Source organism: Centruroides sculpturatus, unplaced genomic scaffold (assembly GCF_000671375.1).
Source record: "Centruroides sculpturatus isolate CEXI.00-Female unplaced genomic scaffold, Cexi_2.0 scaffold460, whole genome shotgun sequence".
In the NCBI taxonomy this organism is placed as follows: domain Eukaryota; kingdom Metazoa; phylum Arthropoda; class Arachnida; order Scorpiones; family Buthidae; genus Centruroides; species Centruroides sculpturatus.
This window is the reverse complement of record NW_019384807.1, coordinates 292,708-313,349: the sequence shown is the minus strand read 5'-3', so window position 1 is coordinate 313,349 and position 20,642 is coordinate 292,708. Positions and strand designations below refer to the sequence as shown.

At 26.5% G+C, this 20,642-nt stretch overlaps 1 protein-coding gene across 8 annotated transcripts in view; it reads left to right on the top strand.

Moving 5' to 3' along the window:
• Positions 1-20,642, top strand: part of LOC111629698 (protein kinase C and casein kinase substrate in neurons protein 1-like) — an 82,409-nt gene that overhangs the window by 58,550 nt on the left and 3,217 nt on the right. For 5 of the 8 annotated variants that reach the window (XM_023373591.1, XM_023373585.1, XM_023373592.1 and 2 more), the window contains 2 exons: positions 385-530; positions 18,319-18,375. In XM_023373591.1, coding sequence (XP_023229359.1) covers positions 385-530; positions 18,319-18,375 — 203 coding nt within the window. The remainder of the gene's footprint in view (positions 1-384; positions 531-18,318; positions 18,376-20,642) is intronic. The other 3 variants (XM_023373590.1, XM_023373593.1, XM_023373589.1) reach the window with 1 other exon arrangement.

Here is a 20,642-nt window from a genome sequence, read left to right as displayed (position 1 = left end):
TTCTTCATTCTGTTTCTTGTAGGTGATCTGCTGCACCTAATAACAGCAAATATCCACTGTTCACTAATGTTTTTCTTAAATTCTTATTTTTTATTTTTTCACTTATAGGTGGCGGTTATGAAAGATAATACAAAAATATAAATTTTTGCATTCTAAAATATTTCAGGTTACTTTCTAATTAATTTGGAAGGGGAAAAAAAATTCCTAACAGTTTTCATAAGTGATGGTTGCTATTAAATGATTAACCATTTCTATTAAGATTTCATTATCATCTTTCTGATTTCTTTAAATAGTTGACTTATATGAAATGTTTAATCTATTTTTTTCCTAAAACATTTGTATAAAATTAAAATATTTTATTTGGAATAACTATTTTTTATATAGGAATATACACCAGAACTTAACAATGTTGCTAAAAAGGACAAAAAGGGTCGAAATTCTGAAATAGTTACTCTTACAAGAATAAATAATAAAGGTGAAGATAAAGAAAAAGGAAAAGATAATTCTAACAGAAGTTCTGCTATTAGCTCGTGAGTACAAAATTTTGAATTTTTCTGTACAATCTTAACAACAAAATTAGTTCCTCTCTATGTAGTTGACAGATACCTAATAATTTTATAATTTTATTTTAATATTTAATAGAAAAGATTTTTTAAAAATAGCAAATATAAGAATTGATATTAAATAATAATAAAGAAAAATTTAGACTATGAAGAAATGAAATATAAGTTTTATGTTCTTTCATATATTTGTTCCAAAATTATATTCAATACAATTTTATTCACATTGAAAATAATTTTGTGATGTATTTACTTTTCTGTAATTTGTTTATTTTTTAAATAGGGTTAAAGTTTATTTAGCAATTTTTAATAAACTCTTAACATCAATAAATTAATTTCTTTGAAAATATTTTATTAAGCAGAATAGTTTTATTAAATTTTGTAATATAACATTTTAACAAATTGTTTAAACAAGTATATAAGTTAATAAATATTGTTTTTAAACATTTTACAGTATTATTATTTATGTATTTAAATAAATTTTATTAAAAAGTCATTTTTGCTTTATAATATTTTTGCAAGAGAAAAATTTTAGAAATAACAATCAATTCTATGATGTGTAAGTATACTAACAAATTCCTAAGTAGTTTATTTTGTTTAAAAATAATATAATTAATGATTAATGTTAATTCTATAAAGATTTTAAATGTCATTAAGTTTCATGTAAACATATTTTTATATTCAGAATAAAATACTAAATATTAATGCATTGTTAATTTTTTTATGTAGTTGTTAGACCTTTTTAATTAAATGAAAGGTCCATATCTACATTCACTTGAGATTTAATGAGAACAAAAAATGTATATGTATATGATTATAGTGAAAAATATGATGAGAATACAATAATAGTTAAAATGAATATTGTTATTGAAAACTTGTTTTAAAATTTAAGTGACAATTTTAAATATATATGAAAAAGTATGTGTTTTGAGACAAGTGTGATTAACAAGTAGCTAATTTTTGTAATATGAAGAATGAAGCTTGGGAATAATTTATAAAATGTTTTTTATAAACCATTCTACTATATGATGATTTTTTAATATTTAGAACAGTGGTTCTGGACCTTTTTTATGATCATGGCATAATTGAAAAATCATGCATAAGTTGCAGCACATTTATTGTAAAATATTACAAGACAACAAATAGTTGATCAAGGTGTTATTTTTTTTTAGTCAAAGTTGAATTCTTGTGCCTTTTGTTAACAACCCCATGCTCTTTTTTGATATTATTTTTTAATTTTATATATAACTCATTTAAAGCATTTAAATACTTTCAGCATAATGATTCTGAAGAATTCTGAAAAGTAATAATCTGATATGGGTATGTGGTCAGATGAATAAGGTCGATGACTCTTCCTTTCTCAGCTAATTTTCTAGTTCTCCTGTAATGTTGAGCGGTGTTTGGCTTGGCATTGTTTTGATTGAAGAGAACACCTATTCTATTCATCAAAGATCATTTTCTTTCCAAAGCCAACTTCAGTTAATTCAACTGAACTCAAAGTATATTATTTGTCTTGTATTCCACCAGATAGCAAAATCCTTCCACTAGTATAATCTATCTTGGCTTGAAGTTGAATCTCTGCCCTGGAACTGTTTGTTCCAGGGCAGAGATTCAAGCCAAGCTCAAGGGTGGTCTCCAAGAGTTGATGGTGATCTGGAATGTACAGTTCTTAAAGCTGGACAGAGCAAAATCATACATGGATCGATGATTGTCATGACAACACACATTACATTTAAAAATGTGGCATACTTGTTGGAGCCCTTCAGAATCATTTTGCAGAAAAACATAGTTAATACAGATGTAGTCTAAGTTGTTTTAACTGTGTTTTTAAATTCTGAACTAACAAGAAGGTAGTGAAAACCTGGCAGATCAGTGGAAACATGTAGACTGATGGAAAATATGTAATTGATTAAAATTTGTTTTTCGGTATTTGATAAAAATATGCCAAATTTGTGTTGAAATCAGGTACAAAAATAAGATTCTGTGTGGGGTTGCTGATTTGGGGAGTTTGAAGTCAGACTGGAAAGAGGGGAGAGATATGGGTATGGCAAACACTGAGACAAAACATCTTTACAATTTGGACCTATTTATTTAGGAATGCATTGAAAGCCTACAAGTTTCTTTAGAAATCCTTCTTGGAGAATACTTTAAAAAAATAGCCCAGAGATGCTGCATCATCAATGGATGTTTCCTTGAGTTGTGGGTGCTGAGTATCATCAGTAATTCTGGAGATGGAACTCAGAGGTCGATCGGTAGATCTATATGTAAGACAGAGAAAGTGGTGGGTTGAAGATTGGGAATCAAAGCACAAAAGAACTTTTGGAAGCAAAATTTTGTGAAGTTGGGAGAAGGAAATTCACTTGTCCTTGAAATCTGGGTTTTAAAGAATTTCTCTATACAGTATAGCGTCGTTTATCTGAAAGCCAGTTATCCGAAACATCGATTAACCAAAAGCATTCCAGTTGGCAAATTTAAATTTTTGCTAATTGCTGTGGCGCTGCAATCTTTGGCTATATCTTGGGCTATTCCAATATTTTTTTGTTGGTGTGTGTTTTAGCTGGCAGCACTGGCACTTTTGTGTGTTGTGCTGAATCGAACGTTTTTGATACTAGATCAACTTCTAAAGTTTTTTTTTAATATATTTATTTTGTTTGTAAAAAATGAAGAAATAATTTTTAACGATACAATAGCCACGATTATTATTTTAAAAAGTTTATGTTAGGCTTAACATCAACGAAAATTCAACACAAAGCGACACGCAACGGAGAAAAATTTCAACATGGGATAGGTTAATATATTTTTTCGTACATAATCGGTTATCTGAAAAATAAGTTATCCAAACAACCTCAGTCCCCAATTGATTTGGATAAATGACACTCTACTGTATTATGTATTCTGATTGGTTCCAGTTTTCCTCTCATCATTTCTAATGGTCCCTTCTTTGTATACAGGAGAAATTGGACCAGATCAGGTTATGAGAAAGATTGCTCTTCAATATTCAACTTGACAGTCATCTTGACTCCACCCAAGTGATGATTGGCAAACTTTGAGATTTTTTTTCTCTATGTGCACTATGTTTTCCCTCCTGATACCTAGGAATTTTATTTACTTTGAAGTGATATTTTCCACCAAATTTTATTTCATTTCCTTCTTTCATCGTTTTATCTCAGAGTGTTAGCCAAAGTTTGAATTCCTAGTCTGACTTGTGAAAATTCTGTTACATGAACTTGAGTTTTACTCAGGACCTCATATCTGTATATCTTCTCTAATATCTATATAGTACAAATTTCTGAAGTATTATATGTATTCTTTTAAGATTTGTATTAAAAAAATTTCCTTAATTTTTTAATTTATATTGTCATATACAGAGGTTTCACTGTATATTACCTTAATCATTTCCTGATGTTTGGACTTCCGAGTAGGACATATACCAAACCAACATTTCCCATAAGAAGTAATGTAAAAATGATTAATTCGTTCTCATGTAAAAAAATCCTCTTGATATGGTTAATTAATGGGGTTTTAAAATAATTTAAGCACTGTTTGAGCACATTAAGAATCTACAATAAAATTATTTTTTTATTAAAGTTATTACAGTATATTCTATTACATTATTTAAATCATTAAGTCAAAATCAAATCAAATCAAACTCTCCTTAACCCCTTTCACAATGTTAGCAGATTTAATAATGTCTTTATTTTTCACGATTGTTGATATTGTTGTTCTCGGAATATGATATGCAACAGTTAAATCTCGAACACATATGCCACCTTCATATTTCTCAACAATCTCTTTTTTCAGTTCCATTGTGATTCTAGTCATTTTTTTAGTTTTCTGTTGCTTTTCACTTAGCTTTTTGCAATTCATGATTAATAAAAATAATAAAATTTTACTTACAAATTAAAATCAGAAGAAATTTTAAAAAGTTATAAACCGTGGCACTGCAAATGTCTAGTCTGGTCTAGTACACCGATAGCTCTACTTGTTCATAGATGGCACATATAAGTAAATTAAGTCGTATACCGAGCAAAATTTGTTTCATCCAAACAGGACATATTCCAAATTGGACATATTCTAAAGCAGACATATACCGGCCGAGGTACCACTGTACTTAGAATAGCTTTACACAACCCCAATATGCCTTGACACACTGGTAGAAAACCACTGACCTAAAAGATCAAGTAATGCATATGTGCCAGACAAATTCTGTTAAGAGGATAGTATTATCTATAACATTAAAAATTATTTTTTGTATTACTAATGAGCTAATGTTAATTCAGTTAACAATATTTTGTTTATATATTAAATTTATTGGATAGAATGTTCATAATTATTGTTTTTAAAAAGCAATTAAAAAGCTTCTTTCAACAACAAACAATTGAAATTCTAGAGAAGTGTGTATTAGTGCTGCCACTACTTCATGTAATAGCTATTTGTGGTAGTACTGATAATAGTCTGTTACAAAGACTGTCAGATGAATGAAGCAGTAAAGAAGTTGGTCACTCTGGTAGGTTCTAGTTAGATTCTGGATTGGCTCAGAATTTCTTAGCAGTAGGTTGACCTGGAAGTAATGGGCCTTGCACTTCCTAGCCATTCCATTGTGTGCCTGACAAAACTATGAGAGGATGATTAAAAAGCTGTTTAAAACATTAAAAATGCCACAGTATGGAGAATCAAAAAAGAAGAGGGTTAAACATAGATATTATTTATTTACAGTGATTTCTTATAAAATTCTAATTGTGTGAAATTTACTCTAACTAGCAGTACAATAAGAACTGATTTTTAAGGATTTCTTATGCTCATTATTTAATAGTTAAGATGACAACAATTTACTGATAAATATCAATAAAACTCTTAATTAAATAACCAAAAAAATCAGCAAAAATGTAATAGTTAAAATTATTAAATAATAAAAATTATTTTTTTAAACATTCTGGTATTTTGACTATATTTCAGTGTAATATAGGGGCCTAATAATTTTGTTATATTGACATTTTACTGTATTTATTCATATATAATGAGTTACTGTATTTTATAGCATATAAGACATGCCCTAATTTAGCACAGAATATTTAAGAAAAACTATTTAATGTATTTAAGCCAGTTCTCACCTTTGGCACTCTGCCCCAAAATTTTTTTACTATATTCTGGTTTTAAAAAAAAAAATAAAATTAGAACACTTTAAAAGACATCATTTATAATTAAAGTTCACTATTAAAATATTCTACATGAAAGTTGCTTTATTGCAAAAGTTGCTTAGCTGTAGCAAAAAATATTAACAATAAGTTTAATTAAACAATAACATTTTTATTCAAGAGGTTAGATAGAGGTTACCTGCAGTCTACTGAAGGCCATTTGGAAAATTCATTAGACTATGCAAGATCATTTTTTGACAGAAGTTGCATCTAATATGCTGTAAAATATGGTAATGTTTTATTTTTTATTACTGAAATGCATATGGAGTAATAGTACTAATACTCAAAATTTGTTTGGAGTTGTAGAAAAAATGATTTTTTTCTGTTTTAATTATACATTAATGTTATATTTCATTGAATTTTAATTGGAATTACTGATCAGCAAAAAATATTATGAATTAATACTGTTACTCTTTATCTTTTATATTGGAAGGTATTCATGCCATGATGCCTTCATTACTTTCAGTCACTGTTTGGCACAAAGATTATTTTCTATATCACTGACTCTTAAGAGTGTAATATTCAATATTTTATAAATTACCTTTTATATCACAGAATTTCTACTTAAAATTAATTTAGTCTTAGCACACAATACAGGCGTCTTATTTTACATGATTTCAAAATTTGTCATTATACATAAATATACAATTGAAAAAAATAATTGTCTTGGGTATGTGAAATTAACATACTATATGTTCATATAGGAAAAAGTACACTTTCAAAATTAGACTTTCTTGCTCAAGAAAGAGTTAAATTTCAATGAGGATTTGTAAATTTTCTGATGCTTATAGGATATTTGCACTTTCTTTTTATTATATTATATATATCATTTTTATCTGATTTATGAACTTTCTTTTTATAATATAAGCAAATTTTTGTTACATATTTATTTAATTTTATATGGGAGAGAAATCACACTTAACAAATGTTATAAAATATGTATTTATTAAAAATTGCAAGTACTTTTGAAGACATGCAACCTTTGTCATCAGGCAAAAATCAAACACAAACTATAAAACATAAGAATAAGCTTAAACACAATGTATTTTTTAAAAATTCAGTTAAGGTAAGAGATTGGAATATTAAATATTCAATAAAAATTGGAACAGTAATAAAAATGCAATGCATGCGAAATTATCAACAAAATAAAACTTCCAAGTGAAGATCTTTAGAGTATCTACAAAGGGAAATACTTAACTAATTCTGTCCATAAATATGGAGTATCAATGGTAGGGTTATTACAGGGTGAAAGAGATGCGATATAAAGATTTTTTCATAAGAATAGCATTCTTTTGTCACAGCATCATCTCAGTAATGTAGTGTTAATCCAAAGGGTCACATAACCATGCTCTAATACCATTTTTGAAAGCTCAGTTGTGAGTTTATTACTGGCAATATCCTCTTGATGTTCTGCTACCTGAACTTGCAACATTCTTGATATGGCTTCAGTGTGTAGTCCGGAGAGTTTGTATGAACAGCTGGACCAAATAAGATACTGTGCCAACAACAAAATGCATAAGACAAGGAGGAGCTTAAACAACAAATTTCATTGGTTAGCTAATTCCACTTGACATAGACATAGTGTGTCAGCAGAGATTCAGTATTATAACTTTACATTAGTAATGGCACCAGATGGAGTTCTGCACATCCTATCTCGAGGGCCAAAGTTTATTTGTACTCCAAAGAAGGATTTTTCTCAAATAATCCTACCCATTATGGCTACTGTAAAGACTGTTCAATGTATGGAGCTGCATTCTAAGTTGGAGCTGTCCCTATTTTCTAAAATCTCTTCACAGCAGAAGTTGCAAGTTGTGTCACCACCAGATCCTTGGAGTAGCCACTGTATTAAACTATTTCTTGCCAGTAATTATTTAAAGTTATTAGTTTTGGATAAGGACAAGAAGTTTATTATTTGTAGGAATGATGATTTTCTGTCTAGGGCTAATGAATTTATAGAACATTCTGGTTCTGTAAGTTTACAGGAAGATCCAACAGTTACTGTCCTAAGAAAGACTCAGAGGGCACTCACAGGTAATATTTAAAAGGGTTATTTTTTTTCTCTTTGTTAAAAATTATTTTGATTCAATTGTTTGCTTTGTTTAGCAATATGGATTTCAGTGGTTTGTAATAATTATTTTGTAATCTATCACAAATAGTCTCACTTTCTGAAGAGCCTAAAATGTTTTGCCTTTTAACATTTCTCTTTCTATATAATTCCATCATTAAAGAACAAATGAAAAACAACATAAAATAATAATAATAGAAATACTAATGAAGAAATATTCAATATTTTTCAGTGATGTTTATAGTTAAACAAAATGTGCCACTGAACCCATATTAAGACTTTGAAATTGTTTTTCTTGGAAAAATAAAATGTGTATGTATGCTCATCGCCTGTTTATATATATGTTATTGTGAAAGACCGAAATTAGAGAATGACGATATTATCCGGTGAATGTTGACACTTACAAAATACGTAGGTGAAAGTCTGAATATTTGGTTATATTATTATACATTCGAACAATCGCTGGTGTATATCGACAAGCACAGATAAGCTTTGGTGGAGGTCGAAACGACACCCGAGAAGCCGATGTCGGCAGAGAGGTGACGGTCTATCGCCAAATACTTTGTGGCTAGCCGGAGGTAAGACACGGTTGTACCTCTTTTTCCAGCAGCGGTTTGGTGGAAACTACCCACTTTGTCACTGGATGGCGTTTTTGTTCTTTTGATCCTGTGAGGTGGGGATCGGTTTGTCAGGTCGAGTGGCGGAGGATGAGAGGGGTCGTTGGTAAGGCGTCTGCGATATCTGAATAAAAAACATCATTAACAGATCAGTTCTTAATCACGTAATAACATAATCAGTTTGTAATTTGTAAAGAAAAGTTACTTTCCATAGATGAGATTTCTTCTCAAAAAATATTGCTGAGAGAAGCAGCTGCAGCTAATTCGAAAAGTGGAGGGCAAGACTATATACGCTGTCATTGCAAAAAAGTGTTTACGAATAAATGCAGTTGTAAAAGCAAGGGACTCTTGTGCCATTCAAAGTGCCATAACAGTTTAAGTTGTTGCAATAAATATGATTGTATAACATTAATCACATAATTTATGTGTAAGTTTATTATTGTATTATTTTCTTTAATGATTAAGAATGTACTGTTTGTTTTAGGTTCAACAGTTTATTTACATGTGCTGTTACTTAAGCTTTCTCCTATTTTCACATATTAAAATGTTGCATTTTTGTCTTAACGTAATAAAAATATTTTATTCAACATTCACCATCAGTGCATGCTGAATGTCGACATTTGCCGGTGTAAGTGAGAAATAATGATATTTAGCAAATATTTCGTATATACACGAAACGACTGTGTGAATGCTGACATTCACTAGAGAATCTTGACAATTGCCAGATATTGGTCATTCACAGTAACATATACATTATATAATTTAATACAAAGCAATATTGCTTTTATGTTTTACATTTATAAAAAGGCTTTACAATAAATTAGATCCTTGTCCTGCAAAAGATAGTTATTTTGATTTCAAAAACACTAAACATCATTTCACATAATTATGCTATTTCTGATTTATATATATTTATATACTTTTTATTACAGTAAAAAAAATTATTATTATTATTAATATAAAAAGTTATAATGGAAGGAAGCATGAAATAAATAAGGAAGGAATAAATACAGCATGTTTCATGTGTAAAGCAAATAAGATATTTATGATTTATATTAAAGATAATTGTAAATTTCAAAATGGCCATAGCATGAATACCTCTCTGAATTTGATATGATTTAAAATATATGAACTATTTCAAATTTACTAATAATTTTTCCCTTTCTATTAACAATACTAAAATTATAGTAAAAATGATATTTCAAACTTGAATAATTTTCAACTGTTAAAATAATGATTTTTTTGATAAAATTTTTTTAATCCTTCTCTGTAGAATCTGTGGAATTCTGTAATGTGATAAATTCTTCTTTTGACTGCTTTCATAAACATGACTTTCCTCTTCAAATTATTGTCTGAATTATCTTCTTGCAAAACTGACAATCAAAAATGCTATTTTTAGTGAAAATAAGTAAATTGTAAAGATATATTTTAATATAAAGATCTATGTAGTTACAAATATTTTTAGATGGCTATATACTTCAAAAAAGCATGAAATAAATGTGTTAGATTCCAGAAAATTGTAATGATATTCTGCTCCGTCCATTAATAAACAGTTGTATGGTTAATCTATCCGTGTAACTCAATTTGTAAATTTTGACTGTCAAAATATGTGCCTTGTTTTGTTTGCTTATTGAAAAATCTGTTATACATAATGAATTTGAATTTTGAAGTATTTAATGATGTTGTTGTTATATAAAATATATATCTGCTATGTGCTTTTATATTCATGGATAAATTTAGAGAGATAGTTTAATTAGTATTAAGGTGGTAGAATCAAATTAGTACAAAAGTTTAAATTTAAGTAAAATCTGTAAATTTAAATAAAATAGAATTTCAAAATTAAAACAGATAATCTACATCATCCACATTGCTCATTTATTATATGTTTGTATGTGTACAACTTGTAGAACAGTAAATTGTTAATAAAATTAATGTAAATAAAGAAATATTGTGTTGTTAAAAATATGGATTAAGGACAGAATGAAGAACAAATCCAGTAACTGTTATTATCTATTGGTTGAAATTTTTCAAAACAAGTATCCTTTTTGGTAAGATGTATTTGACATTTATTTTTGTTTTAGATTATTAGCTTTATTTTTAAAATGAAAATAAAATTTTAAATTATTTTTATATGAAATTAGTGTGGATTGTTCGGAGTAAATTGAGTGATATGGCCAATTTTTTAGATTAGTTTCTTCAAGTTTAGATTAATTTAACTGACATGTTTGAAAGGTATTTTTTATTGACAGTAACAGTAGAAATATTTAAGTACAAATAGTTTTATATTTTATTTAATTTTAAAAAATAGGATACTTTGAAAAAATTAAATAATGCTTAAAAGAGTTTTGTTTTATTGTATAAAGATACCTTAAAAAAAGTAAGGATGAATTAAACTGAAATCTTAATATTTGTGAAGCAGTCTGATAAACTTATTCTATAATATTTTTCATAATGCATTAATCTATGTCAATCAAGTATAGACAAAATTATCTTGCATTTACTAAAATGACAATTTTGCAATTATTTTACTCTTCCACAATTTTCTGTAATTCATTATATCCTATTTGTACAATTACATAAAACTGTTTAATAAAACTTAACCATTTGGAGAAATTCTAAGATATTTACAAATAAAAATTTTTTTCAGATTATTTTAACACTAAATCTGAAATACTGCATTAGATATTTTCTGTATTTAATCAAATTTATATCTACTAATTATATAATTTTCATTACTCAGAAAAATGTTATATTAATTGCAGTCCTGTATGTGCAAAACAGTATGACAGGATATTCTCAAAGTTTAACTGTAAAGTAGTTTTGAATTTTATTTTAGTAAAATAATTTCGTATAAAATTATAAATCTTAAAATGAAGTTAGAAAGTTGTAAATTCATATTTGTCAAATGAGGACTTGTTGAATGAAATTTAATGTAAATAAGATATTTGATACAATGCAAACTTAATGAGATTCCTTGAAATGTATCCTCGATTACCAAATTTAGCATAGGCAATCCAGTTCACCACAGAAGACATAAAGTTGCGGGTTAAGATTTGCCAAGAGTCAAGTATCACTATTCTACTTGCCATTAGAGAGAAAGCACTAGTTTATACATATGCAGAATTCAAATAAAATCTTTTGAAGCTTTTTTTGTGAGTAAACAGAACAGTCACATTTTATCAAGAATTGGTGCTTAAGCTTTATATCTATTCTAGTTCTGAACAGAAGAGAGACCTTTTTGAAGAAGGTAGAGAAAAAGATGGAAATAAAAAAGGACAAATTATCTGTGTAATTATGAACATAAATTCCAAAACCATTAAGATCCTCAAGGGCATCCTGCATGACAAATGTCTTCAAGAAATTGCAGAGTGGAACCACTATATTTATTATGAAACTGTCAATTCAGCAAACAAGCACAAGATTCGAGGCTGTCAATCATTGATATATTTGACTACAAATTCAAGAACTCTTTCTAAAAAGTCTTAGTTGTTAAAGAAAATTTCCATTTCCTCTAAAAAGTTTCATAGTAATTTTAAAACTTGCAAAGTAGATTGGTACTGTAAATTGCAAGAAGAGAAGAGAAAAAGTTTTCAGTAAGAATCCTTTAGACACCTATCAATTAATATCTCCAATGTGTTTATCATAAAACTTGACTGAAAAGCCAAGGCTTCAACATAAAATTTCTTGCTGGGTTTGAGACTTAGTCTATAACATCATCTCTATTATAAACATGGGACATGCACATATTTGAAAAGAAAAAAAATGTCTTCATAACGTGGAAAATAGTATAGTAAAAATACACTGTTATGTATGAATTTATTTTGGAACAGAATATATATAAAATAATAGCCAGGATTTTGGCTCAAAATTTCAAGTGAACTGAAACAATGCTATCAAACCAAGCTGATTTGTCTGGTATGTGATTTATTTATTTATATCTAGTTAGTTATGATGCATTGTGTTATCTGTAATTGTAGTTTTGTGTCTTAGCATGTTTAGAATGTGTTGTTGTTTAATATTATTTATTGTGTGTATTATGTTACCCGAATGTGTAATAATTTGTGTGCAAGTTTTAATTTATTGTAGTTTGATTTTTTTTATGTCAACATAAGTAATATCAATATTATTGTTAAATATTACTTGGAATTTATCAACGCAATTCAAAATCTTATCTAAAATAATGAATATTTTATATTAAAAAGTTAATTGTTTTAATTCTGCAATAATTATAATTTCCCTATTGGCCATACTGACTCATTTTACTCTATTGGGCAGTTTAGACTTTATTATTGCAATATTAAATTAGTAGATTTATTTAAAATAGTTTTTTTTAATATATATTCTGAATTTTTGAAAACTTAGAGAGCACATTTTATTTGATTATTTTGTCCATTATCTTAACATTTGTCAAATATAATATAAAGGAGATGAAAACAAATATATATATAAAAAGCCAGAAATCTAGTCTAGTTTATTATTAAATAATTTTCTTATAAATGCAAAGAACAAAACAATAGCAAATTAATAATTTTGAACTCATAATGAGAGATTTGCAACAAATTTTTATATAGAACTATGTATATTTGAATATTAAAATTATTTTATTTTAAAATTTGATATTAACATGCAAAAGAGTATTCCTTTGCAGACTATTTTTGATGCATATAGTTATAGCACTTTCTAATAAATAGTTTCACAAAATATGGAATATATTTAGAAGGCTGTTTTATGATATTCTAAAAATACTATCTTTTTGGAATTTGAGAAATGAAATGCCTGATAAGTTACATATAATCCAAGATACTTCAGAATTTAAATTGAATTTGATTAGTATAATATTCTACAGCTGCAATTTTGTTAGAATCTCAATTGACTAAGTCTGGTTAAGTTAAAATTCTAATACATTAAGGCTATATGGCCAGACATAATTTGTTTGTTATAGATGGTCTGATCCACAATGAAGTCAGACAACATAGACAAGAGATTAATTTAACACACTTCACCTATGCTACACACAAACCATCTCACCATTACCAAACAATATATCATTGCTGCTCAAAAAGAATGTGCAAGAATGAATGCAAATTATTAGCACATTTCTCCAATTATTCTAATAGTTTTTCATTATAAACAAAGCATAAAAAGTTTCAATGGAAGGTTTTTCACAGCAGAATTACAAATGACCTATTAGAAATAAGTGTAGTAGAATAATATATTTGAGATATTATTTACTTATTTGTATTGCATTCTCCTTTTATTGTATTTGCCTGATTACTTATTTTCTGAGTGAACATTTGTTGGAGAATATTTTATTTTTGCTTAATGTGATGCTGTTTGATTTTTTTAAGTTTTATTAACACCATTTATTTTTATTTTAGTGTACCAGTTTTAAATGCTTTACAAAAGTCAATTCAGAACTAATGTTACCTAGGTTATAAGAAAAAAATATGTAAAGTTAAAATAAAATAAACTTGTTATATTATGCACATGATATTTTTTAATGTAATCTTCCTGAATTGCTAAAAGCAATTATTTCATGTAGATATTAATTCTTTGCAGAAATAATTAGAAAAAATACTATTACAAATCGTCTGAGTGGAAGTCAGACGATTTGTAATAGTATTTTTATAAATTCTGATGAATTTCTGAAGATTAAATTTTACTATGAAGAAATGATTAAATTTGAGATTAAAAAAAATACTGATAATATAAAGTTTATACTAGAAACAATTATAAAAAAGAGAGCAAGAAGCTTAATCAGAAATGTATTTAAATTTTGAATAGAAGAGCTAAGAATTATCTTCAAAACAGGTATCTAAGAAAGTGATGTCATAAATGCCAGTATAATAAGTTTAACTATCTTTTTTTTTTTTCATTGTGTTTAAAATTTAATTAGAAAAATTTATATATATTTTGGAAGATCTTAATTTGTTTCAGTCTTCCAGTAAGATTTATATTATTATGTATATCTTAATGGAATTTTGATTCATTTAAGTGAATTGGAAATTTATTTGAATTTATCAAAATTGTTTGAATGTACTTGGTATGTTGATGTAGATGAAAGAATTTACACTTTTCAATGAAAAGTTATTCTTCATGTATATCTTTTAATTAATCATAAAGAAAGAAAAACATCCAAAAACATTCAATGTTTAATTTCTTGAAAGGATGAAATGTCTCTCATTGAATCTAGTAGTCATCAGAGTTTAGATTAAAAAAATTGTGTATAATGTAACAAAAAATTTGATTTGTAACTTTAGATAATACGCTATTTATATTTTTAAATGTTTCTTTAAAACTTTATAAATTTAAAACGAAATCTTTAATACTATTTTTACTTTAAAATTTATAAAAATGTCATGGATAATGCATGATTTGTCATCAATATTTTACTCTGCATAATTGAATGTATATATGCCTTTGCTGTATCTATACACACTCATCTTTAATGCTACACAGTTATCTCCTTCACTCAATCATTTTGAATTTTATTATAGTTAGTTTGTTAATTTATATAGACATGGAATATACCAATGTTAATTGTAAGATGATGCACTTGGTTGGTTGAATTAAAGTTAGAATATGTTACATTCTATGTCAATTTATTTACTTTTATTTAACAAAATTCATACTAAATTTATGCCTTTTATAAAAAAAAGTTACAAAATGAAACTGCATTACTGCAATTAAGATAGGTAAAATTAAAACGTTACAAAAAAATTTCTTATTTCCATATACATTTATAAAATAAAAGTTTTGAAATTTCATTGAAATCTATATATATAATTTTATCTTCCTTGTTAATGTACTGTACATGTTATGGCTAAAACCTGTTAAGTGGATAAAGCTAGGATTAACCAGATAATGCTAGCTTTATCCACATCTTTTGGCTTTACCCACATCTCTAGCTTTATCCACATCTTTATCCACTTCTTTATCCATATTTATCCACACAAGTAACAATCTATTCATTTTAACTTTATCTACTTAAAAGTTACTTTATGCAAGTCACAAGTTGATAAAACTGACCTTATTCAAAAATGGATGAATGAACAAGAATAAAATATAAAGATAAAATTCAGTCTTTATCTGGATAATATGGAGTCTGTCTACCATTAATTTGATAGAACTGAATATGATGTCTTTTTTAATGAATATGAGTTTTTTGTTTTTTTAGCCAGTTGACAATGGATTAAAAAAATCATCATACTAATGATTTTTCTTGCCTGTAATAAACTTCTTAGATAAATAAAACAAAAGTGAAGTAATACATTAAAAAGTGGTGTTGTTCACTGATTGTTTTGTATTTTCAACACTTGAAAAGTTTAGGAGTTTGGTTGTCTCAGTATTTCGTTTTACTGTTTATTTTCTAATTATATCTGCAATTAATTTTCTAACAGAAATAAAACATAAAAACAAATAATGTTTAAGATAAATTGCATACTGCTAAATGTCCACTCCAGTGGATACTCAGGAGACATGGCACAAGTTATGCAGAAATTTTATTTCTGTTCTAGCAGTTTTTGCACAGGGTATGTCAATGTGGATTATAACAAATATGTATTTTTGAATTTTTCATTGTTGCAAAAGTTTGTTCAGCTTGTTTTTTCATTTTTGAAAAAATTGTTTAGCTTTAGTGTCATTGGTTTAGTTACATAGATATACTCTGTTCTAAATATGTATTCTTTTAATATCTCATTTAAAAGTTTTTGGTTACCTTATACTACCATGGGTTTCATGTCTGTGTGTGAATGCATACATGAAACCTAATTTTGTTTTTCTTAAGACAGGAGAGATTAATGTTTAATATGCATGCTTTTAATACACTTAAGAACTTCTTAGTTGTAGTTGTATTTGCACAGAATTTTTTTGATTTCCTCCTCTGCTTTTGTTTGCAAATCACAATGTCATCTGATCAGTGATGATGATGTTGTACCTTCTTTTCTCCAAATTGTGTTAATCAACCATGTGCTATTGTCTTGCTCAGTAATTATGTATTTATTATTAGGCTATAGTAATCTACAAAAGTATTTTATACAGGGATCTAAATAAGATATCCAATAAATTTATAACTTAATTTTAATTGTCATAAAAAAATATTTTTTGTTATTTATGATTAAAATCATCACGTTTTTATTGATAGTATTCAAAATACTGTTGTTTAAAAAATTGATTTAAAAAACTTGTAATCAATAATCAGAAATAAGTTAATAATTCTAAATATAAAACTTAATTTTAAATTGACAATATATTAGAAATTTAAATTTTTTAATGTTGCAGGCCATGTTTAATTTATTTAAGGTTTCATAGTTGTCCTATAAATAAAGAATAATAATGTGTTTATTAATAATAATTTATACATTTTAAATATTTTATTTAGCTAATCTATCTAGCTTAAATCTGATGTGTCATATAGCAACTAAAGTTAACATGCTTTTATTGACAGCAACAATATATCTGTTCCTTGATTAATTTTATCCATCAATATGGAGTTTTTAAACATTTTTTGGTTTTACCAAACTTAATAATTAGGACAAATAATTAAATACGAAAATAAGAATATATTTTTCTTAAAAATAAGAAAAATATATTATAAAATCTCTAATAAAAATTTATAGTGCTGTTTTAAAACTATGTAAGAAATTAATACTCTTCAGTGATAAAAAAAAATCACACAAGGGCATGCATATGTGCACGTGCACACATTTTAAAAGAAATTTAGCCTGTAAAATAAGAAGATAAATTATTGAAAAATTGTGGAACTAAACAAAGGTTATATCTATATTCTCTACTGCATTCCATTTTTCATTAGATTAATGTCTGCAGAAATTAAATAATCAAAGAAAATTTGAGGAAAAAGTATAATTTACATATTTTTTGTAATTATTGATAAATATTTTTATATGTATTTATTCAGTAGCATTCTGGACTCCATAATTAATCATACAATATTGTGATTTAACACTGCAATATTTCAAATTTCTATTATAAAAATAATTGGGTTATACATTGTAATATAGTTCAGTAATTATCATTTTTTAAAATAGCAACACTATTATACTGCCCTCCTAAGGAAAAAATACTGTCTACAAAAATTTCAAGCTGAAGTGTCTTATGAGTTTCTAATACTTAAATTTACATGTGTGCGAAGTAAAAATGCCATATGTTAACTAAAAATATGTTGAAATTTAGTTAACTAAAAGTATGTTTAAAGTGGAGCTGTTAATTTAGTTAATGCCACCTTTTGAAATTTTTGTAGATAGTGTTTTTCCTTAGGAGGACTATATTTCAGTAATGGTAAAAAGAAAACACATTTGAACAAAATGTAATCTTGTCAGAAATATTATTAAATAAATGTATATATTCTTAAAAAATCTTCATTAGGCATGTTGTAAAAATATTGTTTGTTAATGTTATACAAAAATTTAAATACAATTTTAAGGATTTAAGTTAAATAACTTGTATATCAACAATACTTATTTATCAGTATGTAGTTATTTATAAATCACTTGCTTATTTACAGAATTCATCTAGTATAATATGTATATAATAAATCTAACACCTTACAGCCTTGCCTGATATTAAATTGAAAGTTTATACCAAATCATTGAATTCACTAGCTATATATTAATTTCATGTATGAAAGGTGTAAGAATTCTTATTAATAGACTAAAATAAAATACACACTGATTTTGAGCTGCAATTTCTACTTGAAATAAGTGTCTTTAATGCTGTACAAATAATTTAAGCTGGATTATTTATTGGATACCTTATTTGGATATACCATACATAGTACGATAAAGAATTAAATATAATTAAATAAGTAATTTGAAATTTGCATTAATTGTAAGTATATTTCCATGAAAAAATTTCTTTGACAGTGATAACAAGCCTTATAATCCTTTTGAAGACGAAGAGGACGAAGATGATAAGAAAACGTAAATATATTCGTACAAGGCATGATATCCCATCCTTGCTTGGCCATTCGTTGCCTTACTAATGTTTATATTTATGCTAACACGCTTGCAGCAGAAAGGAAGCATTTCTAATATCTTGAGCTTCCTCCCGCCAGAGCATTTGGCACCGTGCACGATCTTTTATTTTTATTTTTTCATTCGACTAACAATATTAGATCTGGAAATATGATTTCCACATTGCAAATTGTCACACATGATTTTTAAAACTTATGATTTTATAAAGTTTTTCTTTTGAAATTTATACAGTTTTGATTTTGAATATATTTATATTTTAAATGATTTATTTAAATATGCTATCTTAGGCATCAGGACTAAATGGGCTTTTACATTATAAACTAATTGTATAATTTCATGAAATTATATAGACATATATCTAATGTATAAATTAATAATAATAGAGAACAAGATTTTCATATTTTTCTCAATTATTGAGTAATGATTTTTCTTGTAGCTTGCTATTGATTTAAGTATTGCTTTGCCATTTATTATTAGCCATGCTTTTAATCCATTGATAAACTTCAATATTGAAAATTAATAGAATTGAATGACAAACTTATTTTCTTGAAAATAATTTTATTATTTAGTTTCTTACATAAAATAGATTTAGAATTTAATTTCTTTATTTTTCAAACATTTTATATGGAATGTGAAAGAAACCATTTCCAAAATAGTAATATCAGACGTGAAGTATATTTTCTTTACCTACACAAATAAAAATAATGTGCATTAATATTAGTCTTAAAAGATTATATTTTTGTTCTAGCAATTTTCTGAAGGATAAGCACTACCATGAAAATATGGTAATCAGTTTAAAAAGCATATTACATTTAATTTATTGAATTATTAAATTATTGAAAAATACAGTTTGAAGTAGAAAAAAGTCATTTTTTTATGAACAGCAGAAGAATCAAAATGATTGAACATCCTATGTATATCTCTTTGAATTTGTTTTCACTTATTTTGACAAATTTATAGTGATACACAAATTATTTCATAATGAAAATTTAGTGCATACTGTGATATAGTTTATCAAATTAGAATTTGTTAAATTATACCTGTACTCATTTTTATAGATTAAACATTTCATTTACCATGCCTGCATAACTTGAAAAATTTCAAATGTTGAAATAAATTATTCCTAAGTCTGTACAATATTTTAAAAATAATTTTTATTTACTCAAATGTATGAGAGTTTTTTCAGGTTTTAATATCTCTGAATCTATTTTCAATGTAATACGTCATAATTAGTGACCTCCATCAATAATCAGTATCATGCATCTTATTTCTCTGTCATTAATTCCATTTCATCATTTTAATAATTTTATTAGAACAATATTCATAATAGCAAATGTTGATTCTGAAGAGCCGAACATAAAAGTAGAGAGTCTGAATTCTATACTACAAAACTGTGATATACATCTTACTTTACTACTTGCAATAAATATTGAACAAATTCATCAATCTGACAAGAAGATAGTTTGTCTTATTGTCTATTTTTTTTACATATAATAGGGTTAAAAGTGCATGCATTAATAATTTTAGAAGTATTTCTAAAGGAATTTATAACACATTTACTACAATGTAAGATACTCACCCACAGATTATTTTTCTTAAAAAAAATAGACAAAATTTATCTTATTGATATTTCTCCTCCTCCTTTTTATTATAGATAGGGTTTTATTTTCAATATTTCAATCATTACATAAAATCAATTAAATATGCTTTTTAAAATTAGATTAGTGTTTTTCAACCTTCTTGAATACACGACCCCTTTACAAGTTAAAAAATTCTGGCGACCCCCCTAGGGCCATATTAAAACTATATCAGTGATTTTAAAAACTATGTATTTAATTTTCTTTCTGTTGAGACAAATTATTGTTGATTAAAATGAAAATTTCGGAAGAATCGACAATAACTTAACACACAAAGTATGAAACTTCCTTTAATTATAACATTGGGCACAGAGAGCTGTTGATCTTTTGTTTTGTTTTTTATTTTATTATTATTTTTTTTTGTTAGGATCAGAATTTTCAGCTTCTACTTTTTATTTCTTTTTGCAAATCAGCTCAACACTTTTTCGGCTATCATTTTCTGGGGTGGGCCATAATTCTCGCTGAACTTGTAGTTTTTTTAATGTGGTGTAGGACCTACAAACACTTGTCTTTCTCTCTTACCCATGGCCCCCAGGTTGAAAAACACTGGTATAAATAAATAAATAAATGTAGGTA